At 45.2% G+C, this 24,578-nt stretch overlaps 1 protein-coding gene across 6 annotated transcripts in view; it reads left to right on the top strand.

The window, feature by feature from the left end:
* NPAS2 (neuronal PAS domain protein 2) overlaps positions 1-24,578 on the top strand; it is a 180,721-nt gene that overhangs the window by 13,505 nt on the left and 142,638 nt on the right. For 2 of the 6 annotated variants that reach the window (XM_089922635.1, XM_089922632.1), the window contains exon 1: positions 1,895-8,305. The exons of 2 other annotated variants lie outside the window; for them this stretch is intronic. Coding sequence is in view for 3 of the 4 variants with exons in the window: in XM_089922632.1 (XP_089778758.1) it covers positions 8,214-8,305 (92 nt within the window). In the remaining variant the exon portion in view is untranslated. Of the gene's footprint in view, positions 1-1,892; positions 8,306-24,578 lie in introns of those variants that run through there. 2 more of the 6 variants (XM_089922636.1, XM_089922633.1) reach the window with 2 other exon arrangements.

Genomic DNA, 24,578 nt, shown 5'->3' with positions numbered 1-24,578 from the left:
GACAGTCAGATAAGGGAGCCAGAGTCCCGGGGTTGCTGGGAATGGAGGAACAGGCACAGGCAGAACACAGACTGTCCACTTTCACTTCTGGAACCCACTCACTCTTGTAGCTGCCAACATCCGACTTCCTTCCAGATAAACCAAAGCACAGAACTCGCTCACTTCCAGGATGAAGGATGAAATGCTTCTTTATTTGAACCACTTCCCAAAGTGCTTCTCACATCTGGGGGGCCGGGGCCCATGGTAGGACTTTCCCACCTGCGTGTCTTTTATGCCTTAACTTTGTCACCTGTGCCGCTTGGGCCTTGAGACAAGGTACAATATCACCGGGTCTGGGGTCAGGGCTGTGTCCACTGTCACTGCCGCACGCACGAGCGCCTTGGATTCGACAGCAGTCTCTGGAGGGAAGCGCTGTTTTATCCCCGTTTTATGTACAAGACGCCAAGGCTCAGAGAGGTTAAGAGACTATCACAGGGACATTCAGAGCAGGAATTTGGATGCAGCTCTTTAAAGAAGGACCAAAAATAGAACAGCCGGTTTTATTTACTTTTTCTGAAATGCCACTTCTGAGAAGCTAGGATATGTCTAAAACGAATTAAGCATCTTACATGTGACTTTTTTTTTTAAGCGGGTTTTCTTGTGTATGAGGTTATCATGGGGCTGCTGGAGTAGAAGACAGCTCCAATCTGGGGTCCGTTTGCAATGCAGCTCTTTGGAGGGGGAGGCCATGTGCGAGAGGGCACGGAGAGGCAGGCCGGCAGGAAAATCTCTTTTAGGGCAGAGTCATTATTCTGTTCCTTGCCATCTTTTAGTAGCTAACCTGCTTTTCAGAATGGTTTCTTTTGCTGTAATAAGGACTCTTAAATCAGGACACTCCTTCCGCCTCTCCTCGTTTTGTCTGGACTCAGGGACATCTTTCTTTGGCCGAACTCAACATAGAGTCAGCAGGAAAAGGTAGGGGCCGCCTGGTACCACATTTGCGAAAACACTTTCATGTGAGTCTCATCATCCCGGACCTAGAAAACCAGCAGCTGCCTTGTTGACGCACGAGCCTCCTGGAAGTCACCTGGGTTAACCTGAAGTGTGCCCCTCCACCACACACACACACACACACACACACACACACACACACACACACACGAACCTCAGCACTCAGCAGATGCCAAAGAAAATAGATGCAGGAAAGGTATTAAAGACAGGTCGTTTCGTCTTGATTTGACTCCAGGGGAGGTGTCTACAAAGCCAGTCCACTTAACTTACGAAGGGCGGTTCAGAAAACCCCAATCCCACCTCCCTCCAGCTTTGGGCAGCTGTGGGCAGAGGGACTGGGCTTGCCATGTGGGCTGGGTCAGATCAATTCTGTCCTTGCCTGTCCTCCTGTCCCCACCATTTATGGAAACAAGCAAAACCCCAACATAAGCGTCTGTACGATAATTCGGTCTGTCCTAGGATTGGCACACATAGGCACAGGCAGCAGCAAATGTGTTCCAGCCACTTTGCTCGGATTTGTACCACACTCGCTCCAAAGAGGAAGGATTAGCGATCCAGCACCTTCTCAGAATGAGTGTGTTACCCTACCCGAGAAATTTCTATTTTTCTCCACGATCCTTTAATAACATCCTTCTGAATTATTCTGGGCTATGTATCGGTTCAGAGCGTTCTAAAAACAAACTGATTTAGCATTCTTTTTTTTTTTTCTTTTTTTTTTGGTGGGATCTTAGTTTCCCGACCAGGGATCGAGCCTGTGCCCCCTGCAGTGGAAGCACGGAGTCTTAACCACTGGACCGCCAGGGAAGTCCCTAAAAACAGACTGATTTAGGAAGGTATTTTGGTGATGGCAAGTTAAACAGGTGCCTTGGACGATGAGAATGGAGATGGTGGGCTTGGGATTACTTGCTGTCGGGACCAACCATGAACTAATAGGGCCAGGAGTTAACTCTGATTCAAGGGGTACTGCGTTGTACCAGTTATGCAAAGGGTGGGCTATACCAGGTAAATTCCCTTTTTCATCAGTTCCCCACACACAGAACTTTTGGCATCTTGGTTTCAACGCTTTCCTGCTCCTTTGGTCTTGCCGTTTGCTCCTATCATGAAGGTGGGTCTCCTACCCCAAGCATGGTGTCAGGGGAAAGAGGTATACGGGGTTTGGAAGGAATGGTTCACCCCAGCTTTCCCAGAGGGTGAAAAGTTTGATCCAAAATATGAAAAAAAAACTTTGCAAAGAACATGAGATGAGGTCTGTGAAATGTGGGGCTTCTCTTAGTTCTGGGGCAGATTTTTCAGGGTCCAGAATTAAAACCAAGAATACCTTTGAGCCCTTTAGTGTCAGCTTACCTGGTGGCAGCCCTTGTGTTGCTATTTCTAGGAAATTATGATGCTTCCAAACACCTGAGTCATTCAGCAGTTGGTCCCCATCCTTCCGGAATTAATTAATGTTCTAGGGCAAACCTAGTATCCCAAAGAGGTTTGTTTTTTTTTTTCCCAGCCAAAGAAGAAGCTGGAATTCATTTGAATTCAGGCAGAATGAAGAATTCATTCAGATAACTTCAGGCCCATAGTGGATCTATTCTATCTTCTGTCTAAAAGTTAGATTGTAAACTGCCCCGTTTATCCTACTGTCCTAATCTCTTTGTTGCCGTTTTTTAAGACAGTTTACATTTTTACTTCAGCAATTTCCGCTTTCAGTAACTATCTGGAAACTTCTGGGAAATATCTGGGGTTAGCTTCTCATCTGAGTGAAGATATACTGAATTTCCTTCAAACTGGTCCTTTTCTCCTCTTCAAGCTGAAGTGAAGAAAAATTGGGCGCGTGTAGAGAACATGGTGTGGAAGAGACTTGGATTCTTGTGGCAGAGTCTCCCTGGGAATTTGTCCTCCAGAGAGGAGAGTCGGGGGGCAATAGACCTGGAGGAAACCTCAGAGTCTCAGGCCACCAGCGCCATCATGTCACAGATGGGGAAACTGAGGCAGGACCTGGGCAATGGCAGAGTCTGGTGTGGAAGCAGGTCTCAGCGCCATGTTCTGAGGTCATTGTCTGCTTCTCTTCACCTCCCTCCCCTTTCTTGCCCACCTGCCTTCCAGTGTACATGTTGATCATTTTTACAAAAAGGAACAGGATTTACAGCTGTGAAAGAAAAGACAAATACGGCCTAGTTTAAGTCCCCAGATCGCCGCCATTGGTTTAGCTCATTTGTATGATTCCCGTAAGTTGGATGGATAACAATAAACATTTTTAATTTGCTTTCTCATGATCGCATGCACTGATTTAACTTCTTTTCCTTGACAATTAATTTGCATACTCAGTGCGTTGAGACAGAAGGCGTAGTGGCCCCAGGGCCAGCAGACCCCTGGTCTAGCACCTTTTACCTGTGGGGAAGTTCGTTATTTCTCTGCATCCTCTGAGAAGTTGAGAATACAAGGCCTACCTTCCGACAGGAAGACAGTCTTAGAACAGTAGTTAAAACAGGTGTTGAATGTTTAAATAACACTTTTTTCTTCTTGATGGAATTTAGGATTTATTGAGAACTGTGCGTTGTTAGTACATGCAAAGGATGTTAAGGCAAACTGTTCTCGTCTATATCTGGGGTGTCTATATTTTGATATTTTACATGAAAAACAAACGTTAATGGCATTATTTTGTTCACCTCTCCAGACCCCCGGGCCTTTGCCCATACTGTTCCCCCCTCCTGGAACACCCTTCCTGCCTTTATCACCTGCTGACTCCTGTTCACCCTTTTAGACTCAGCTCTGGCCTCCAGGATCCTTCCCTGAGGGGATCTAATGGCTGTGCTCCGGAGTCCTACAAAACCTCTTGCATGTCTTTTTCGTGGCAGTATCTAGATTTTACAGTTTGGAAGTTACCAGCTTCTGTGGCTGTCTCCCCACTAGACTGTAGGTCCCTGGGAGTAGAGATCAGAATTTCCCCTTTGTCTTGCAGGAGCTGCTGTGTAGCAGACATGCTCCATCAGTGTTTATTGAACTGAACCGAAGGACAGAAAACTGTTCATTTGAACTGGGTCATGGGACCCACTTTAATAAAGTTACCTCATTTAGTCTGGGGTAGAATGGATACATGTATATGTATGGCTGCGTCGCTTTGCTGTGCACCTGAAACTAACAAAACATTGTTAATCACTATATCCAGTATAAAATAAAAAGTTAAGCAAATAAATAAAGCTACATCATTTGGCCATTTTAGGTCCTTGAGACCCTGTGTTGTATTAACTGCTGCCCTCAGCCAAGGGCTAATGCGCTTGTGTCCACAGGCTCCGGTTCGTCAAAACGCAATCATCTACCTTCTGGTGGCCACTAGACAATCTTTCCGCTACCGCCTTTCTTCTTGTCTTAATCCTTTTCAGCCCAATCTTCCTGAGGCTTTAGGGTTCAGAATCTGGAATTCCACATGTGATATCTCAGAGAACGTCAGGTGCCTGTGAAGTCACATGTCCCATCGCGGTGGGGCAAGGAACACTGCGAACCACATCCATCGGAGAAGGTCACATAGGCTGGGTGAAAAGAGCGCGTGACAATGGGTGGTCTGATTCCATTTTAGTTAGAACATGGAAAAATGAAAGGAGTGATCTCGCTGGCAAACAGAAGTGTGGGGAGGTGGTAGAACACAGTGATTACGAGTCATGGGGATGGTGTGTAGGCTGCCTGGGTTCAAATCCAGCTCTGCTCCTGGCCAGCTGTGCAACTTAGGAAAGTGGCTTACACCCAGAACCTCCATGTCTTCCTCTGTCCGATGGGGATATGGCGGTGCCTACTCTTTGCTGTTGTTCTGAGGATTAGCTGAGATGCTATATGCAGAGCCCCTAGGATTGTGCTGGCGATACAGGAAGCAAGCAGTGCAGTTAGTTGTCACTGTTCTGTTCTCTACAGTGAACATGTTTGCTCAGGCCAATTATACCTATGAAAATTTTGGAAAAAGTATGAAATGTTTGGAGAAAGCCAGCCAGCATAATCCCTACCTGTGTGGCTGGCACTGCTACAGGGCTGTGTAGGAGACAGGCTGGACCAGTGACCGATTGCTGTGCCCAGTGACTAAGTCAATAGCCAGACTGACCCTGCAGAATCACACACACACACACACACATGCACACACACGCTCGCGGAGTTAAGCCCCCAGGTGCCAGGAAAACTGGAGTGTAGTCTCCCTGGGTATCTACATGCCCAAAGGGATGAAGCCCAGACTTTGGAATCATCTCAAGGTCATAAAAACCCAGACACAGGAGACTCTGACTTCCACAGATACTTTATTTACATTCCAAAAGGTCAAGGTAAGAACCCAGGGTCCCTTTCCCTCCCATCTCCAAGGAGCAAAGGTTTCTCTCCTTCCTTTCTAGACAGGGAGGGAGGCACCTGCTTCTCTCCTGCACAAAAGCGGACAGAATCCTTTGTTTTCCATCCCGCGTCTCTGGGGTGTCATCGGCACGTGTAGAAAGTTCCCAATGGCTCTCATCACCACGCCCAGGCATCTGGGTCTGGGGGCCCACACTGCAGGGTCACTCCGGCTGCCTCGTGTTTCTGCAGTGTTCATTTATATAAAGCATATAACTGTGCACATAATCTCAGACCGTGCACAATTTGACAGACAGGTCCATATAACTGGGTGTTTCGCTGGCCCAGAGAACCCTGGGTCCCTGTCTGTAGGACATGTCTGAGGACCGAGGGAGCTGGGTCAGCACAGCACCCAGGGTACATCGGCAGGACCAGGTGACTCCAGGTGACCTCACTGGCATTCCTTCTTTTACCAGAGAGACCCCGTACATCAGTAAACAGCCAATTTTTACAAATTGTAGCTGGATTCTTTAATAGCAAAGTGCAGTTCTAATGAAATGACTCTGCCCCAAGCTGTTCCTGAAAGGAGTGAAAAAATGCTGCAGTCTGGTGTTCCCACTTTTGATCAGCCTCATCTGGGAATTTAATACATTTTCTGATCAAAGTCCAAAGTCTCTGCTTTGCTGCAGCTTTAATCTTTGGCTATAAAGCGTCCTTCTATTACACACACACACACACACACACACACACACACACACACACACACACACACACACACACACACACACACACACACACACACACACACACACACACACACACACACACCAGGTTACAGCCAAACGGGTTGGAGGGGGTGAGTAGGGAATACATATCTAGGTAAAAGACGTAATCAGTGCCTTCATTATGGGAAGGTGCTTGGACAGTTCAGGTAAATGTTAACAATTTTTTCAATGTAACTTGTCAGTATGTTTGAGATATTTTATTCTGTATACTGAATTTTGTTCATTGTTGAAATGGTCCTAAGCCATGTTCTGTTATTTTTTGATGTTTATGTCAAGAAAAAGAAGAAAAATAATTTAAATTCAAATGCTTTTTGAACTCCAGTATTTAACTTATTTTTCAAAAATTTTATTCAAATATAGTTGATTTACAATGTTGTATTAGTTTCAGGTGTACAGCAAAGTGCTTCAGTTATACATATATATAAATATATCTTCTTTTTTCCATTCTCTTCCACTATAGGTTATTACAAGGTATTGATTATAGTTCCCTGTGCTATACAGTAGGTCTTTGTTGGTTATCTATTTGATATATGGTAGTGTGTATATGGTAACCTCAAACTCCTAATTTATCCCTCCCCCACCCCCCTTTCCCCTTTGGTAACCATAGATTGTTTTCTATGTCTGTGAGTGTGTTTCTGTTTTGTAAATAAGCTCATTTGTATCTTTTTTTTTAGATTCCACACGTAAGTGATATCACATGATGTTTGTCTTTCTCTGTCTGACTTACTTCGCTTAATATGACAATCTCTAGGTCCATCCATGTTGTTGCAAATGGCATTATTTCATTCTTTTTTATGGCTGAGTACATATGTACCACATCTTCTTTATCCATTCATCTGTCAGTAGACATTTAGGTTGCTTCCATGTCTTGGCTATTGTAAGTAGTGCTGCAGTGAACATTGGGGTGCATATGTCTTTTCAAAGTATGGTTTTCTCTGGATATGTATGCAGGAGTGGGATGGCTGGATCATATGGTAGCTCTATTTTTAGTTTTTTAAGGAACGTCCGTACTGTTCTCCATAGTGGCTGCACCAATTTACATTCCCACCAATGGTGTAGGAGGGTTCCCTTTTCTCCACATCCTCTTCAGAATTTATTATTTGTAGACATTTCGATGATGGCCATTCTGACTGGTGTGAGGTGATACCTCATGGTAGTTTTGATTTGCATTTCTCTGATAGTTAACGATGCATCGCGAATTATTAGAGACATGCTCAATGTGAAAACATGCTTAACTTCTTTTTAATTACAAAAAAAAGAGTTTCTGTGTCTGTTAAGGAAATAGATGACATTTATAAAGGAGTCTAAAGGATCCCTTTATCAAGGAAAATGGATGGGCTTCTGAAGGGTTCCTGCGTGAATGAAATTGCTCTCAGAACATCCTTTGTCTCACTCATCAATGAATTGTTCAGACAGGTGGCAAGATGGGGTCCTGTGAAGCCACACCAGAACTAAGCCGGTCCAGCCCCAATGTCCCACGTTCCCCAGAGGGAGACACAGGTGGACGATTCAGGCAGCTAGATACCCCAGAATAGAAAAGAGAAAGAGGCCCGCCTGGTCTGGTTCGACCTGATCCGGCCCTGACATTCACACAGAAGGTCACGTCAGCTTCCCTGCCTTGCCAGAGCCTTGGCTTAAAGATAGTTTTTTTTCTTTAGCTCTGACCTAGTTAACCTATGGTTTGTGTCGTTAGGTCCATAGTCAGTAAAGCAGTTTACCCAACACACCCAGCATTTCCCAGGTTCCCACAGCGCCAGGCACTGCGCTGGTGCTGGGACGCCTCCGAGGATAGGCACCCGGGGGGCTGGGACGGGGAGCCTCGGTGCTTGGAGGAGCCCGAGGGCCCTTTCACCCAGGATGCTTGGAGACTCGGGGGCTCGGATCAGCAAGTATTTTGATAATTCTCCAGTTTTCGGAGAATTAGAAGCGTTAGGTGTGCACAGGCTCAGCTGAAAAGCTCAGCCTGTCTTCACTCACTCGGTCTCCAGCGGGGCTGAGGACCTGATGATTATGGACCGCGTTCTGCATGATTCCCCGTTGGCTCTACAGGTAGAAGTTGTGGGGTACAGTACGGATACGCTCAGGCCCAAAGGTGCAATTTGAAACAACTCCTTAATATCTTTCCTTTTCATTTAGCTTTCATACTTGATGAGTATAGAGGAGCTTCCAGTGTCTCCAATTCAAATGAGGGAGAATTCACCATTGATGCTGTGTGGGAAAGTCACATACACGACTTGGAAGTAAGGAGAGACTGTCTTGTGATTCTCTGTGTCGGTTCTGTAGATGCACCATTTTCCAGAGCAGTGGTTGAGCCCTTCGTGGAAATGTATTCATTCTCCTGATGCCGCTCTGATTGGTGAAGGGGATAGGGAGGCAAGGATGGGGAAAGCACGGGAGACCCTGCACTGTGGAAATAAACGAAGACCCGCCAGATGAAGACCAGCCGAGGCTATTTACTCAGAGCTGGTAAAGCGAGGCAGTCAGCCGCCGTCACTCGTGTTGCGGCAGAGCCTCAGAGGCAGGTGGAGGGGTGGGAAGGATTTAGGGTGGAAAGAAGGCAAAGCCTCCGGGGCTGCCCTGGTTAGAGGCTGTTAGGGCAGCTAGAGATGGGCTCAGGAGAAGCTGGGCACCCTATGTGAACGGCTAGCGGTATGTATTTTATTTTATTTTTTTATTTTTTAATTTTTTTGTGGTACGCGGGCCTCTCACTATTGTGGCCTCTCCCGTTGCGGAGCACAGGCTCCGGACACGCAGGCTCAGCAGCCATGGCTCACGGGCCCAGCCGCTCCGCGGCATGTGGGACCCTCCCGGACCGGGGCACGAACCGGTGTCCCCTGCATCGGCAGGCGGACTCTCAACCACTGCGCCACCAGGGAAGCCCTGTATTTTATTTTTTAATTTATTTTATTTTTATTGAAGTATAGTTGATTTACGATGTTGGGCCAATCTCTGCTGTACAATAAAGTGACTCAGTTATATAGACATTCTGTTTTTCATATTCTTTTCCGTGATGGTTTATCCCAGGATATTGAATATAGTCTGCTGTGCTCTACAGTAGGACCTTGTTTTTCCATCCTATGCATACTAGTTTGCATCTGCTAGTCCCAAACTCCCACTCCATCCCTCTCCCACCCCCTCCCCCTTGGCAACCACAAGTCTGGGACTCTGTTTCTGTTTTGTAGATAGGTTCATTTGTGCCATGTTTTAGATTCTACATGTAAATGATATCACGTGGTATTTTTCTTTTTCTGTCTGACTTACTTCACTTAGTATGATAATCTCTAGATCCATCCGTGTTGCTGCAAATGGCATTATTTCGTTCTTTTTTATGGCTGAGTAATATTCCATTGTATATATGTACCACATCTTCTCTATCCATTCATCTGTCGATGACCATTTAGGTTGTTTCCATGTCTTGGCTATTGTGAATAGTGCTGCTATGAACATAGGGGTACATGTATCTTTTTGAAATTATAGTTTTGTCTAGGTATATGCCCAGGAGTGGAATTGCTGGATCATATGGTAATTCTATTTTTAGTTTTCTGAGGAATCTCCATACTGTTTTCCATAGTGGCTGCACCAACTTACATTCCCACCAACAGTGTAGGAGGGTTCCCTTTTCTCCAGTGGTGTGTATTTTAGCTCTCTCTGGTAGTTCCTAAATTGGAAGTGGGGGGTTGGAAATTGGGGGCACTGTCAGTTATTAATCAAATCCTGGCCATTTGGGGCTGATTGTTATAGGGGTCGTTTGACTTTTTGGGTTTTTGCTAAAGATCATGGTCTGACCTCCTACAAGGGATAGCAGGCTGGCTTCCTGGGCTGGTTACTGTAGATGCTGGGTCAGTTTCTTGGGCAGTTTACATATTTTCTGGCCATTGTTGGTTTGTATATTTAGTAGCTCGGTACCAAACTAACGCTGGCTAAAAATAAGTAAGAGACCCAATGCACCTGTTGGTCCGGCGCTCTCGGGCTGACTAGCTTCCACCAGGTAGCAGCATCCGGACCCCACCAGTGGTCGCTGGATAGGGCCACACTGTGACCACGCTGTGATCAGCCTGGTGAACAGCTGAGTCCTTGGTCATGGGGCCGTAGACACTGCAGCATTTGCACGCCATGTCTTAAACTTGGGATTGACATTAGCGAGCTGTTTCTCTGAGGGGCTCACGGTTCATCAGGCAGGGCCAGCCCCATCCCAGCTTTCAGTCCACTTTGGTAGGGACTGGCTGACTCCCCTGACAATAAAAGATTCTCTATGTGTCATTTCACCGCTGCTCTCACCCATGACATGGCAGAGGGTTCTCTGGCCAGGAATGGAGTATTCCAGATGGCTCTGGAATTTCTTTAGTAATCTTCTTCTTTAGTCAATTTCTTGCCACTCCTGGAAGTTTGGTACCATGGCCTCCCTACTCTGCATGCTGCATCTGGCCTGAGGAGGATGGATGCTGCTGCCCCCAGTGGCTTGGCAGGATCCATGCCAGCCCTCGGTGCCACCACTCCATCCTGGCAGACCGCGTGGAGTCTTCTAAGGTGGTTCCCCACCCACCCCCCAGTTTTGTTTTGTTTTTTCCCAGTTTCCATTTTCCTCTTTTTTTTTTTTTAACATCTTTATTGGAGTATAACTGCTTTACAATGGTGTGTTAGTTTCTGCTGTATAGCAAAGTGAATCAGCTCTACATATTTTTTTGTTTATACGTTTGGCGTGTGTTTTGCTTAGGCATTTACTGAAAATTCCTAGGTGGTGACATCATGGATAGCCAGTGACGATCCTGGAATCTTTGACTTTTCTAGAATTTAAAGAAAAAAGTGTTCAGAGTTTATAACATTAAGTTTTATATCAAATGTGCCTAAAGTATTTAAGTTTATAAAGAGACTCTAAAAATATTATGTAGGGTTTTGAAAGACATCTGCAAGTTTTGAAGAAGAGATGGTTTTAAAAAGGCATCTTTTCTCTTGCCTTTGTGTGTGTTTGCGCTTTTGCAATTAAACGACATCCTCTGAGTGTAGGAGGTTAGTCAGAGCTGTCAAGTTTTTCTTCTCTCCTAATAACAACTCTTGTGCCATTGGCTACCAAGAATAACAATAAGCCTTTTCTTAAGTTGAAAAAGAATATTTATTTTTGTCACTGAAAGAACAACAAGTATTCATGTCCTTAAGTTATTTAAAGTATTTTTGTGAATTCTGAGAAGTCATTTGGAAGTTCAGCCACACAAAATAAAAATGCTTTAAATATGTAAGTCCTCCACCTGAAATATTGTGGTTGGTGGGTCTTGGCCTTTCAATAATAGTTAGCTATTTAGGGAGGACTAGTGCGTGACATTCACTGTTGGAAATGCTTTAAATATATTAACTCCTCTGCCTCTCATATTATCCTCACTTTATAGCTTGCACACTGAGGCCCAGAGAAGTTCAGCTACTTGCCCGCGGTCACACAGCCACTGTTTGGACCTGGGCCATCAGATATCCACGGCAAGCCTGCGTTGACCCTAGAAGGTTCCACCTTCACACTGTCAAGGCATTTAGTTTCTCTGTGGTTTTCCCCCAAAACATAACCTTAGAAAGGTAAAGAAATATTTACTCTGAGTGTATTTAGCTCAGAACCCTTCAAGCTTTTGGAGTTTAAGAAATAATGATCGTTGGACCCTCTCCTGAAATTTGGCCAAACTATCACATATATGGTTGCTGCTGCCGCTTTGCTATTCCTAGAGCTAAATCTGAGGAAAGACAAGTGAAAAAAACAGGGAGGATGATGGTGGTAAAAATAATCTATGATCACCTTCTTATCTTGGAGTTCTTTTTTTTTTTTTGGAGTTCTTTTTTTAAATAAATTTTTAGCAGACTTGCTTTTTTTTATTGTGGCAAAATACTTAATGCCACTTAACTGTGCACTTAAAATGGTTAAAGTGGTCAATTTATGTTATATATTTTTACCACAGTAAATAAATAAGTAGGTTTAAAACATCGTTTAATCCAGTGAGCTCATGGGTGACTCCTCAGTAAAGCGTGATGTCTGTAGGTCTTGCAGCTTAGGTTGGCCGGTGTGAGATTTTCCCCAGTATGTTACTGTTGTGTCTTGATCTCACAAGGAATGAGAAAGCCTTAGTAGGATATGAAGACGTTTAGAAAAAAGCCAAGAATAGTGCAGAAGTGCCTTCTTTTGGAGCAAGAAGTGGCTGATTTAGTAGCTTCAAGAACCACTTTATTTCCTGCTGTGTTTGGAGAGCTGTAAGTGCAAAGACACTGGGAAGACATGTCCTCCTTGTGCTTACAAGAAGGAAAACAAAGGCTTGCTGAAGAAGGGGACCCCTGAGCCAGACTTTTAATCTTGATGGATCTGTCTCTTTAAAAAGTGAACGCCTTTAAGGACTTTCCTCCCCAAGGAAGAAGCACAGGCTCCGGGAGGAAGCCTGTACAGGTGGGGGGCCGCGGTGCCTCCGATGGACCTGGCAGACTCAGCTGGGCTCATGTTCTTACGAGGATTTTTGTCGATTTTGCGAGATTCTAGTTACAAAGTCACATGTGTCCTTAATAGTCTGCTCCAAACCTATTTTTTTCATAAGTCGTGATTTTTCTTCAGGTGCAGTTTTTCAGCATCACATAGATCATGTTCTAGAAGAAACGCGTGCATCACACTTAGGAAGGTAATGCCCTGAAAAGTTCTTATAGTAACAGGGAATGGTCAAGATCTGAATCAGAGCTTGAGTCGTTGCCATTCTGGGCTCCAAGTGAACTCAACAGACAGTGAAAAGAGAATTTGCAGAGCCTTGAATTCCCCCTCCCACCCCCCAATTTGGCAAAGAGCTAAAAAGTCAGGTCACCTTAACATGGTCACTTCCGTATCTAGAGCATATGCTATTTCTCAAAAGCATTGTGGCAAACGATAGGCATGCACACATGCCGTCATGGGTTGAAACAGTGATCTTCTGCTTAAACATGTGGGTGTTTGAGAGAGTTCCTTGCATCATCAGAGACCGTAGAGCTGGAGACACCGCAAGAGACAGTTCCCTCTACTCAGTGAACACGTAGAGCTAGAGCTGGGAATTATTTTTTAGTTTAACATTCATGTGGTCAAGAAATGTGCCCATAGGTCCAATAAGACTTTCTCTACTTAGCTTTAGACTGGATACCGGTAAAAATAATTCTGTTTGGGGAAAAGCTTGTTGTTGTTTGTTCCGAACTGCCTTGACACTCATACTTTGCCTTGAGCCACTTGGCCACAAGTCCATGGGCAGGGCAGACGGTCAGCACACAGGGCCATCTGTGGCAGGTCATCTGACAGCCTTTCCCATGTGTTTGTCTCAGGAATATGAGTTTCCTCCCACATTTTAATCTAGGCGCAACCTGAGTTTAGAGACTTACTGGGGAGAGGAACATAGTCAGTTTTCTTCCCCAGTAGCTGTTACATGATGCATTTCTTCTAGGTGGATTCTTCTAGAAGCATTTCTTCTAGATGCATGTCTTCTAGGTGGATTCTTCTAGAAGCGTTTCTTCTAGATGCACGTCTTCTAGGTGGATTCTTCTAGAAGAGTTTCTTCTAGATGCACGTCTTCTAGGTGGATTCTTCTAGAAGCGTTGCTTCTAGATGCACGTCTTCTAGGTGGATTCTTCTAGAAGCGTTGCTTCTAGATGCACGTCTTCTAGGTGGATTCTTCTAGAAGCGTTGCTTCTAGATGCACGTCTTCTAGGTGGATTCTTCTAGAAGCATTTCTTCTAGACCAATGGGGTGTATCAGCTGAAAATCAGCTCTCCTTTCTCTGGTTTGGAGGGTAGTTGGGCGTTTTGGTTGTGTGTAGCTGAGAGCCTGAACAAAAGTAATTGAGACACCATAAATGGTGTCTTTAAATAAACTGTCACCTCCTGCTTAATTGTGGCCACCAGGAAGTCCTGGAAAGGAGAGGATGATGACAAGTCAGTGGGAGGAACACAGTCGCAAGCAGAGACTGGCTGCGAATTCCAGCCCTGTCTCCCGTTGGCTGCAGGAATTTGAGCAGCGGATTTTATGTCTCTGGGCATCCACTTCCTCATGGGGACTGAACTACAGGTAGATGATCCCAAGGGTCTCTTCAGCTTTAAAAATCTCTGCCTCAACTATAATTCAAATCACAAGATTCTTAGAAAGTGATAAGTATGACTTTAGAATACCTAATATAACAGAGTGTCTTTAAAAAGCATGATTACATATTATAATGCATTTCCTAATCGTCTGTAGGAAGAAATTAAAATTGTTAAATTCTTAACTTTAAAGCAAGGTTGCAGAAGGCTTCGGGTACTAGGAGTTTTCTCAAGGCTAAAGTGCGGGAGAAAGAGGTTTTGAAAACCTGGAGAGAGGTAGGGGAGAAGGAGAGAACACAGGGCCTGGTTCTGCCCCCATCCGAGGCCCCACTGTCAGTTTTGGGTAAAGGGAGGATGTAAACTTTAAATTTTGTTTTTCAAAATGTCTAACCACTTTCTCGGACCCACACAGAATAATCTCTCCCTCCCTCAATGTCTCTTGATGCCTCTTTTTGCCTCCGTCAAATTGTTGCTGACAGTAGTTAGAAATTTTGAAAAACAAAATTTAAAGTTTACATCCTCCCTTTACCCTAAATAGCCAATTGAAATTCCAAATAAACAGTGAAGCTTTTTTGAAAAGCAGGAGAAAAAGGAATATTTGCAAAACTCTGAGAGTAAAGAAAATCTAAGCTGAGAAGAACAAAAAGAAATCGCAAAAGAAAATACTGACAAATTAGACCTGAACTCCCGCACTTCATTAACAAGTGATCCAGATGTAAAGATGGCTACATCTAGAGAGGATATTTGCCGAAAAGAATGAAATCTTCGCTATAAGAAAAACCCTAGGAACAGATTTTGAAACTAACCCTCTAATCCAGAATTTTTCCAATTCTGGCCCAAGAAACACTTGCATCAGCACTAATGAAAAACATAGATTCCCGTCATCTGCCAAACGCTTCCAGCAACTTCCAGTGCACTAAAGTAGTCCATTGCCCTGCAGAAAAAGGAATGGCATATGGTTAATGGGAAAACAGTCTCTTAAGAATCGAGGAAGTGCAAATAAAAATGATAAGATCATTTTCCTCAATTAAGTTATCAAAAAAGTACTCAAAGGTGATCCCTGGGGATGTGAAAAGGGCTTCCATGGCGTTGCTTGTGGAGGTGAATGCAAGGAAAGCCACCCGCAGGAGGTGTCAGGAACCATTGCCGTCCTCACACTTCGAGCCCCATAACCCTTCTGGAACCTCTCGTAAGGGAATAAGCCCAACTGAAGAAAAAGCCATGCCCACCACAGTGCGGTTGTGTTAGCAAGAAGTTGGAAACCGAGATGTCTGGAAAGCTGGGTGTGGTTCGGTCAACCCCGAGAAAACACTGGGTGGAATAAAGTGCAGCTATTACAAGGATTATTTCTTGCGATGACAGAGTAAGATGGGAAAACGCTTATCATGTTAAGTGAGAAAAGGACTCTACCAAGTTATATCCACAGCATGATCTCAACTCCATAAAATGTACCCACACTTAGGAAAGGAAACACAGTGGTTATCGTGGGTCGTGAGTCAGTGGAAGAGTTGAAATTTTTATTTCTCTATTTTTCTGGGTCCTCCAGGTTTTTGAATGAGTATTCTTATTTATGTGGGAGGAGGTGGGAACACCCTCAAAAATGACATTCAGTGAAGGTAAAGAAGTGATGACCTACTGCCCGCAGGTCAGTGGAGCAGGCAGTTCAGGGGGTCCTGCGTTATCTCGGGTGGTCCTTGTGGCAGCTGAACCAGGGAGATATGACTGTGCTCCCACTTTGAAGGTGAGAAACTGAGGTTCAGGCAGAGTAGATAACTTGCCTTGGGCTCCTCAGCAAGAAAGCGTTTTGGGATTCCCCCCCAAGAAGGGATGCCCTTGCCATTTGGAGGAAAGGATTTTTCCCAATGGTCTCTACCCACCAGTGTAAGAACAGAACCCAACTGGACAGATGTTCGCAATTTCAGAGATCTCAGAGCAGCACAGGGTAGCCCATCAGACCCGCAAACCTGTCCTCTTGCTAATGTAGGGAAGCAGGGAGCCTGTGATGGGACAAGGCAGGAGGACATTCAAGCCCCCAAATTGCAGATGCAGTGGGGAGATGGGAGGGCTGCTCCTGGCCTGTGTCTGACCCACTGTTCATATCCGAAGGAGGAGGATGTGAAAGACAGAAAGAGCGACCGTTTGTGGCTTCTCCAGAAGCCTCAGACCTGATTAGCGCTGGTTCCTGGCAGGGGAGTTCAGTGGGGAGAAAAGCACTAATGGCTCGATATGAATTTCACTCATGATTTTTGCATATCACTTAAAACGTTAAGCACACTGAAGCATTCATTAGCTTGTGGAACTTCCTGCAAGGAACAGGAATAATCGGAACCATGGATTTTAATCATCTATCTATAAACTCCTTCTGCCACGCAGGGTGGAGAGAAGAGGCCCCATCTACCTGCCTGTGGACTTCATGGGGCTGGTTCAGATTTCCTAAGACTATGGTGGTAACTGCGTGAGTGGACTGTTGTTGTCGTGGGAATCCAGTGGTCCAGCGCCTGAAGGGAAGGCCCTCAGCTTTCTCTGAAACTTTCTTGGGAAAAAAATAAAACCTAATCCGGAGGGACAGTTAATAAATGCTTAGCTTAGCCATGAAGTCTAGTAGAATTCATCGCACTAAAACTCGCATAGTAGGTCAACTTACATTTACATTTCTTAGAGTCCTCTCAGTAATTCATTCTCTACAATGGGGTCAAGGCCAGGCTGGGCTTCATTCCCATCTTCAGAATAAGCTTCATACAGTTCATGAGGAGGCCAGTGAGATCCTGGGGTGGAGAGGCAAACTCAGGGTACCATTCTGCTTCTCGAGGCGGGATGCACGAAGGGGGACAGGAAGTGAGACACAGACTCATGGGGGTGCACAAAGGGGAGCAAAGGCTTCTGCAGCAAAGCAGGGCGGCTCAGCTGCCTAGCACACACCTGTGCCCCAGATGGAGGTGTAAGGGCGAAACCCAGGTGGTGACCCAGGAAGGGAACAAGGGCTCCAAAGCACTGATGAGGTTTAAAAGATGAAAGTCCACCTCTCAAGTCTGGCCCGTGGGCCCTCTGTGGCCTGGGATGCCGTCTCTGAGACAGCCCTAGATGCATGGTGGGAGAATATGGCAGTGGGCCGGGGTTGTGGCTTGGCCTGAGTCATGACCCTGTCTAATGAGAGTGGCTGAAACACAACTCAAATTAGCAGAAGCAAATGAGAGCAAGTACTGAGAGGATGTGGGGTAGATGCAGAATCCATGAAAGAGAGACCCCAAACCAGGGTCTCGGGGCTGGCTTTCATGGCCCCATCCTGAAACAGACTCTCCCTGTGATGGGGAGAACCCCCAATCACACCCTAGCAGCACCAGGGGAGAGAGAAAGCCCTTTTCCCTGGCTTCTGGATACTGGTCCCAGAGAAGATTCTGATTGGCCTGGCTTGGTCGTGTGCCCTCCTCTTGGACTATGGCAGTGGCGTGAATTATGATTGGAAAACCAGGGTCATGGGCTCAGCCTGGGAGTCAGGGGTCAGGGATTACTATGAGTTAAGTCTGCTCAAAACCATATGGCAGGAACCCCAAGGAAGTAAGAATAGACCAGAATGACTGAAGCCCCACAACGGGGTGCGCTGCAGACCTGCTTCTTCGGTTGATGCCCACTGTTTATCCTTTTATCCTTCTGTCCTGCTGGACCTGTGCTGACAGTGCATGGCCATTAGCCATGTGTGGCTGTTGAGCCCCTAGAATGTGGTGAGTCCAGACTAAGATGTGCTGTGACTGTAAAATACATCCTAGATGTCAAAGGTTTAATAGGACAAAAAGAATATACGTTATCCTATGAATAACTTTTTAAAATTTATTACATGTTGTAATGGTAATATTTTGTGTATATTGGGTTAAACAAGGTATATTATCAAAATTACCTCTCCCGCTTTACTTTTCTTTTTTTTTTTACTTTTTTTTTTTACATCTTTATTTCGTTTTACTTTTCTTTAAATTGAGGTACAGTTGTTGTACAATATTATGTAAGTTACAGCTGTATAATAGTGATTCACAATTTTGAAAGGTTATATTCCGTTTATAGTTATTATAAAATATTGGCTGTATTCCCCGTGTACAGTATATCCTTGTAGCTTGTTTTATACCTAATAGTTTGTACCTCTTACTCCCCTCCCCATATATTGCTTCACCCCGCTTCCCTCTTCTCGCAGGTAACCACTCGTTTGTTCTCTATATCTGTGAGTCTGCTTCTTTTTTGTTATATTTACTACTTTGTTGTATTCGTTTTACTTTTTTAACGTAGCTACTAGACATTTTAAATTACGTAGGTGGCTCATGTTATATTTCTCTTGATGGCACTGTTGCAGACTATGTTCCTGTTTCTATCCTGGGGGGGAATTCACGTAGCAAAGTAGCAGTTAATCCTTACATTTACTACCCACGGGGTCATATACTTGTATTTTCCTTGAAATCATCTCCTGAAACTTCAGTGTGTGCTCCCTGTTGAAATGTTTGAGGATTTTAGTAAGTAAGTCATTGTTTGGCCTGCATGATTTGTAGACAGAAGTCTCCCAAATTGTTTAGGCTGTCTCCCCAAGGCCCAGAATGTAGAAGAAGCTGGGACCGCATCGGATTCAGGGGGAGAGCAGTGACTGACAGATGTCACAACTTATGTGCAGAATCTCATTCTTGGATCCCATCAGCGAAGGCTTGCATCTCCATTAAACCACTAGCGTTCGGAGTTGCTTTGTTTCTGCTCTTACAGATTTTTTTTTTTAAACTCCTTTGTTGAGTCATCATGCATTTAGTCTGTAATCCAGATGTGAGAGAATGTTTCAGAGCTTAATCACAGTGGGAGCTCTCTGCCCACTTGTAGATCTCATTTTTGCCTCCCTGCCTCCCTCCATCCATTCTTCCGCCCATCCATTTCTTCATTCACAAGTAGTCACACCCCTGGTGTGCGCCTAGAGGCTAGGCAGGCTGCTGGCAATACAGCAGTGAGCCAACCAGGCCATTACCCGCCTCTGTGTTCCTTCACATCTGGTGAATCAGTGGCGTGAAGCCGATTTTCCCCAAAACTCTTGCAGAAAAAGTATAATGTCTCTTATGGAAGGTCTCAGAATAGCTCAGCTTGAATAGGGAAGGTGAGGAAAGGGCAGAGGTCCAGGCCGCTCCCTTCCTAAAGGGCGCCTCTGAAAACCGCTGCTCGAAATCACCCTTCTCTCTTCCAAGCATGTTTTAGTTATTATGTCTACCCATAATATATTTTGATTAGATGGATTAGAGCTAAGATCCCTACTTAATCAAGTAAAATTAAGGAGCTTTCCTGAAATTGACATATTGAGAGAAATACATCCCCAAACAAAGAAAAATGGATCCAGGTCTGTCTGGGTTCTTAGGAATCTTTTCTCTACGACAGGCAGTAGATTTCAGGTAATTCTCCCTCTGATTTGTAAATACCCAGTTAAAAATCAGGTAAGGCTATAAGTTAGGATTTCTTTTAAGTGACACACAGTTTGTTTTTTGCTTGCTAATTACTCATCTTTCTTCTCCTGAATTAAACACATAGTTAATTTGCTCAAGTGATGATAACTGATTCGTTAAGCCGTTGCCTATTTGCTGAGCAAAAGCTCCCAATGCTGTGTGCTCTGCCTGCCTTTCCCATGAGCCCTGGTCAGCTGTGCAGATCCAATCACAGGGCAACCTTTCACCTGCTGCTGGAAGGGGCCTCCTTTGATGAGCATTTAAATACATTCCATTTAGACCTTAATGAAACTAAATTCATGAAGACTTGGGGTGATGAAAAGAAGGAAAGAAAACATTTTTCCCCTTTCTTTCCCTTTAAGACTATCTGAAACTGATTTTTTTAAAAATCTAACGTTTTCAAAGAAAAAAATGGAAATAATAATGCTCAGCAGAACTAAGCCCGTTTAGCGTGCTCTGATGCAACTCAGTGTATTGTGTCTGCTTAACTACCAGGAAATCAGAAGCAACCTAGAAAGAACCTGTGGATGTGCCTGGGGAAGGGGTGTCAGAATCGTAATTAATTTGAATCAAAAGGAAGCCTCCGAGGGAGATGGGTCCGTCCTACATGGCAGCTGGGCTACTGCACCGTGATCTTTGTGGTTTAGTTATGAGTCAATTTAAAAATTTCAGAGCTGGGAGTAAGAAGACACCTGGGTAAATAGGCAGGGCAGGTGCTGGCAGGTGCTGGGGTGCCTTGTTGCTGGAATTAGGACGGCATGGGGTAGAAAGAGCAGGACATCCAAGAACAAGCTTAAGGTATTGTCATTTCCTGGCATGCCCCTGAGTTTTCATTCACTGGAGTCATTTGCCAAGCCGTACTGTAGACCAAGTGGCCAGGACATAGACATGAGAAACTCAGCCTCTGTTCTCAAGGCACAGGCTAGTGGGAGGGGCAGCCGTGTAGACTGTCACTCATGAGACGGCTGCCCCCTGATGTGGCCGCTGGGCTTCCTGGGTCCACGCCTATCAAGGTGGGACAGGCCCAAGCCGTCCACCGCAGTGACTTGGTAAAATGCGGACAGGGGCCGTGGAAACCGGGCCACGCAGGAGTATGTGCTACCACACACCTGTGTGTGTTCCTGAGCACAGGTGTCTGTTCCAGCCTTCACCCTGCAGGTCGGCTCTCCTTGGTCCCCCTGAAACAACCACTTGCGTGTGAGTATCTTGTTCTATTACATCTTTTTTGGAGAATTCAAGCTGTCCCCCTCCCTGCATTGGAGAACCAGCATGTTGCCCTAATATTGTGTATTTGGCCATTACCTGTTCCAGGTGGGTTGGAAAGTTGGTTCTTTTCTTTAGGAATCTCCAGGAAAATGTTGGTACTCAAGAAGAGGAAACAATGTAGTTTTTAAAGATGTCATGATTTGCCCGATGTTAACCCATGTTTGCATTATGGGCAAGAGTAGGGGGATTAAGGCATGGGGACAGGGGGATGGGGCTTGTCTGCTGCCTGTCAGAGCTTTTGCTGCAACAGATAGTACTTCTCACCATAAAAGCCACAGGTCATCGGCCTCTGCCTCTGTCTCCCAGGGCTCAGGGTGCTGTTCACATTTAAAAACCATGACCTAGAGAAAATGAGATCTGGAGAAAGAACGTGATTTTCCGGGCTACCAAAGTGGTAGCAGTCATTGAACTTGGATCTCTTGCCCTTCTGTTTGTTGAACACTGTCTTTCTCCCTTGTGTCCTCCCCTTTAGACTTTTTAAAAATGCAGAGAAAAACCCACAATTTCCGAAATATGCTCTTGCGTGTATTAATTACCTAGTTTCCTCTCCGAGCAAAGAAAGCATTGTCACACTAAAGTTCTGCTGCATGGGTAGCTGTTTCCAGTTCTCTGTTTCCCCTTTGTTTACAGGGAAGGCTGGCCTGATGGATGTAGACGGGATGGAAGTGTTAGGCTCAGGGATCAAGGAGTAATTCCAGAGAAGGTGACGGGAGCCCCGAGGATGCACATAAAAATTAATTACAGGAAAATACATCATTAACGGCAGCTCTCACAGTAGGTCCCAGGGTGACTATTATGTGAAATTAATTAGTCCTTAAGTTTTTTTTAAGTCACCTTCTCTGTACTATGAAAAGAGTCCTAATTACTGACATCGGTTGTTTTAAGTCATTAAGGGTCATCATTCTACATGTCCCTGTACTCATTCAGTCCTGTTTATTTGAATTTAAAGAACCTCTTCAGCTCTGTGGGCTGGTTTCCCTGTGCCGTAACTTGTTTGGTAAAACGAAGTAAGGCTGGCAAGATCAAGGTCTCAAGAAAACAAGGTATAGGAGTCAAATAACAAAAATCCACTCATTTGTTGTTGAGTGGCTCCTTTTCTCCAGACACTGTGCATGGACCCTGGGCAAGGAAGGGAGGAAAACCAGTAGAACCCAGAGCTTATTGACTGGAGGGGAGTGGGGGGGGGGCATTAAACGGACGATCCCTAAAACCAACGTAGGGTATCGCACAGTGATGGAGAACTTGATCCAGTCTAAGGACAGGGATGGCCTTTCTGAGGAAGTGACGTTTAAACCGAGACCTGAATGGAGCAGTGACGCAGGAAGGGGGCGTTTCCGAGCAGAAAGAACAACATATACAGAGGCCTGGGGTGGGGGGAGACCGAAATGTGATTTATGGGGCGGTTAGAGTTACGCAGGGACCAGATTACCAACGGCCTGATGGTGCTTCTTTACCATTTTGTCCTGAGTTTAATGGGGAAGTCATGAAAGTTTGTGTGTTTGAACTTTTTATTCTGAGTAATTTCAAACGTAGAGAAAAGTTGCAAAAACAGTCCAGCTAGCTTCCTCAGAGCCTGCACTAAGAATTCCTGCCAGTGTTTTATCACACCTGCCTTACTGTGCTCTCTATGTACGTAGGACTATTTTTTACTAAAGCATTTGGAGGTGAGTTGCTGATATGGTGCCGAAGGACACATTCCTCTGTGTCCATTGTACAGTCATCCAAATAAGGCAATTAACTCAGAGCCTCAGACCCCCGCTGAAATTCTGCAGACTCTCCCACTCATGTCCCTGATGGTCTAGACTCCAATCCAGGGTCCCATCCTGGATGTACTTGTCTCTTCCATCTGGGACAGTTCCTAAGTCTTCACTTGTTTTTTATGGCCTAGACGTTTTGGAAGATGACAGGTCGTTTACTTTCTAGAATGACCCTCCCTTTGGGTTTGGCTGATGTGTCCTAATGGTCTGATTCAGATGATGTAGTTTTGGCAGGAAAACACAGAGTGATACAACACAGCAAAAGGCCAGGCCATCCATCAGCCCCATTACTAGTGACATTAACTTTGATCGCTCACTGAAGGCTGTGTTGCCAGGTTTCTCCACGGAACTCTTTCGTCCTTTTAACTAATAAGTATTAAAAGATATTTTGAGGCTAGCTAAACATACTGTTTCTTATGAAGTGTTCACTCACTAGGTTTAGTATCCATTGATGCTTCTTGCTTGACACAGTCATTACTAGGGTGGTTGCCAGGTGGTAAGTTTCAGGTTCCTTCATCCCTTCTACATGCAGCAGTTGGCAGTCTACTTGGAGGAGGAGCTCTCCTTCTCCCTTATTCATTCATTCATTTGTTCATTTGTTTGTTCGTTCGTCCATTCCTTTGTATCAGTAAGATTTCGTGGATTCCTGCTTTATTCAATAAATTACAATTTGGATGTTCAGACTGCCCCTGGTTTGGTCAGTGAGAGCCCTCTCGAGCTGGTTTTGGACGTGTCCCCATCAGTCTTTGAGTATGTCTTACTTTCTGACACAATAAGCTGTTCCAGGCCCACCCTGTCCTTTCCCTGCTCTGGTCCTGCAATCAGCCTGCTGCCCTTTAATGAGGAGCATCATACTGAAGGGCTCTGAGCTAGAGAGTGACCTGATCTGATGAGCATTTTTAAAATATTACCGTGGCTGCCTTTGAGGGGTGCCATGAAGGCACAGGCAAGAGAATCGGGGAGGCCATGGGGAGGCTGTTCGCTGTCGCTCAGTCCGGTGGCTCGGGCGAGATCGTGACATTGCAGATGGAAAGTGGGGACGGATTGAAGGAAGAGTTTAAAGCTACAACTGACAGGTGATGGTGGGATGTGGGGAGTGACTGAGGGGGAGAATGGAGGTGTCCTTTCCTGGAATAAGAAAAATGGGGCAGGGTAGGTCACGAGTTCCTGTTTGGGTCTGCAACCCTCGAGAGCTCTGCACATCCAGGCAGCCGGGGAAGGGGGCAGGTGGACACAGGAGCCTAGAACTCAGAAGAGAGACCTGGGCTGGAGCTGTGGACCCGAGACTCATGAGGTTTGGCCACATATATGAGGGCCTCATGGGCAGGCTTTGAATCAGGCCTTCCTGGCTGTAACAGCTTCTCCCTCACGCTTGCAAACTGCGTTGTCTTCTTTCTGCAGCTCTTGGCAAGCGCTTGGTATTTTCACAACAGAGTTCAAACCCGGGGGCCTGTTCCCTGAACTCACCTTTGATCCATTTAATCAAGAAGGAGGAGTGTAAACAGATTGCCTCCCTGCATTACTCATGACAACAAATAGAACTGCCATGTGACCCAGCAGTCCCACTACTGGGCATATACCCTGATCAAACCATAATTCAAAAAGAGTCATGTACCACAATGTTCACTGCAGCTCTGTTTACAATAGCCAGGACATGGAAGCAACCTAAGTGTCCATTGACAGATGAATGGATAAAGAAGATGTGGCACATATATATAGTGGAATATTGCTCAGCCATAAAAAGAAACGGAATTGAGTTATTTGTAGTGAGGTGGATGGACCTAGAGTCTGTCATACAGAGTGAAGTAAGTCAGAAAGAGAAAAACAAATACCGTATGCTAAGACGTATATATGGAGTCTAAAAAAAAAAAATGGTCATGAAGAACCTAGGGGCAGGACAGGAATAAAGGTGCATACCTACTAAAGCATGGACTTGAGGATATGGGGAAGGGGAAGGGTAAGCTGGGAGTGGCATGGACATATATACA

The sequence above is a fragment of the Delphinapterus leucas genome, chromosome 13 (assembly GCF_059928025.1).
Source record: "Delphinapterus leucas isolate spDelLeu-1000000601 "Yukka" chromosome 13, BTC_Dleu_Yukka2, whole genome shotgun sequence".
NCBI lineage: Eukaryota > Metazoa > Chordata > Mammalia > Artiodactyla > Monodontidae > Delphinapterus > Delphinapterus leucas.
Note: the sequence above shows the minus strand (reverse complement) of the source record. Positions and strands in the feature narration are given on the sequence as shown.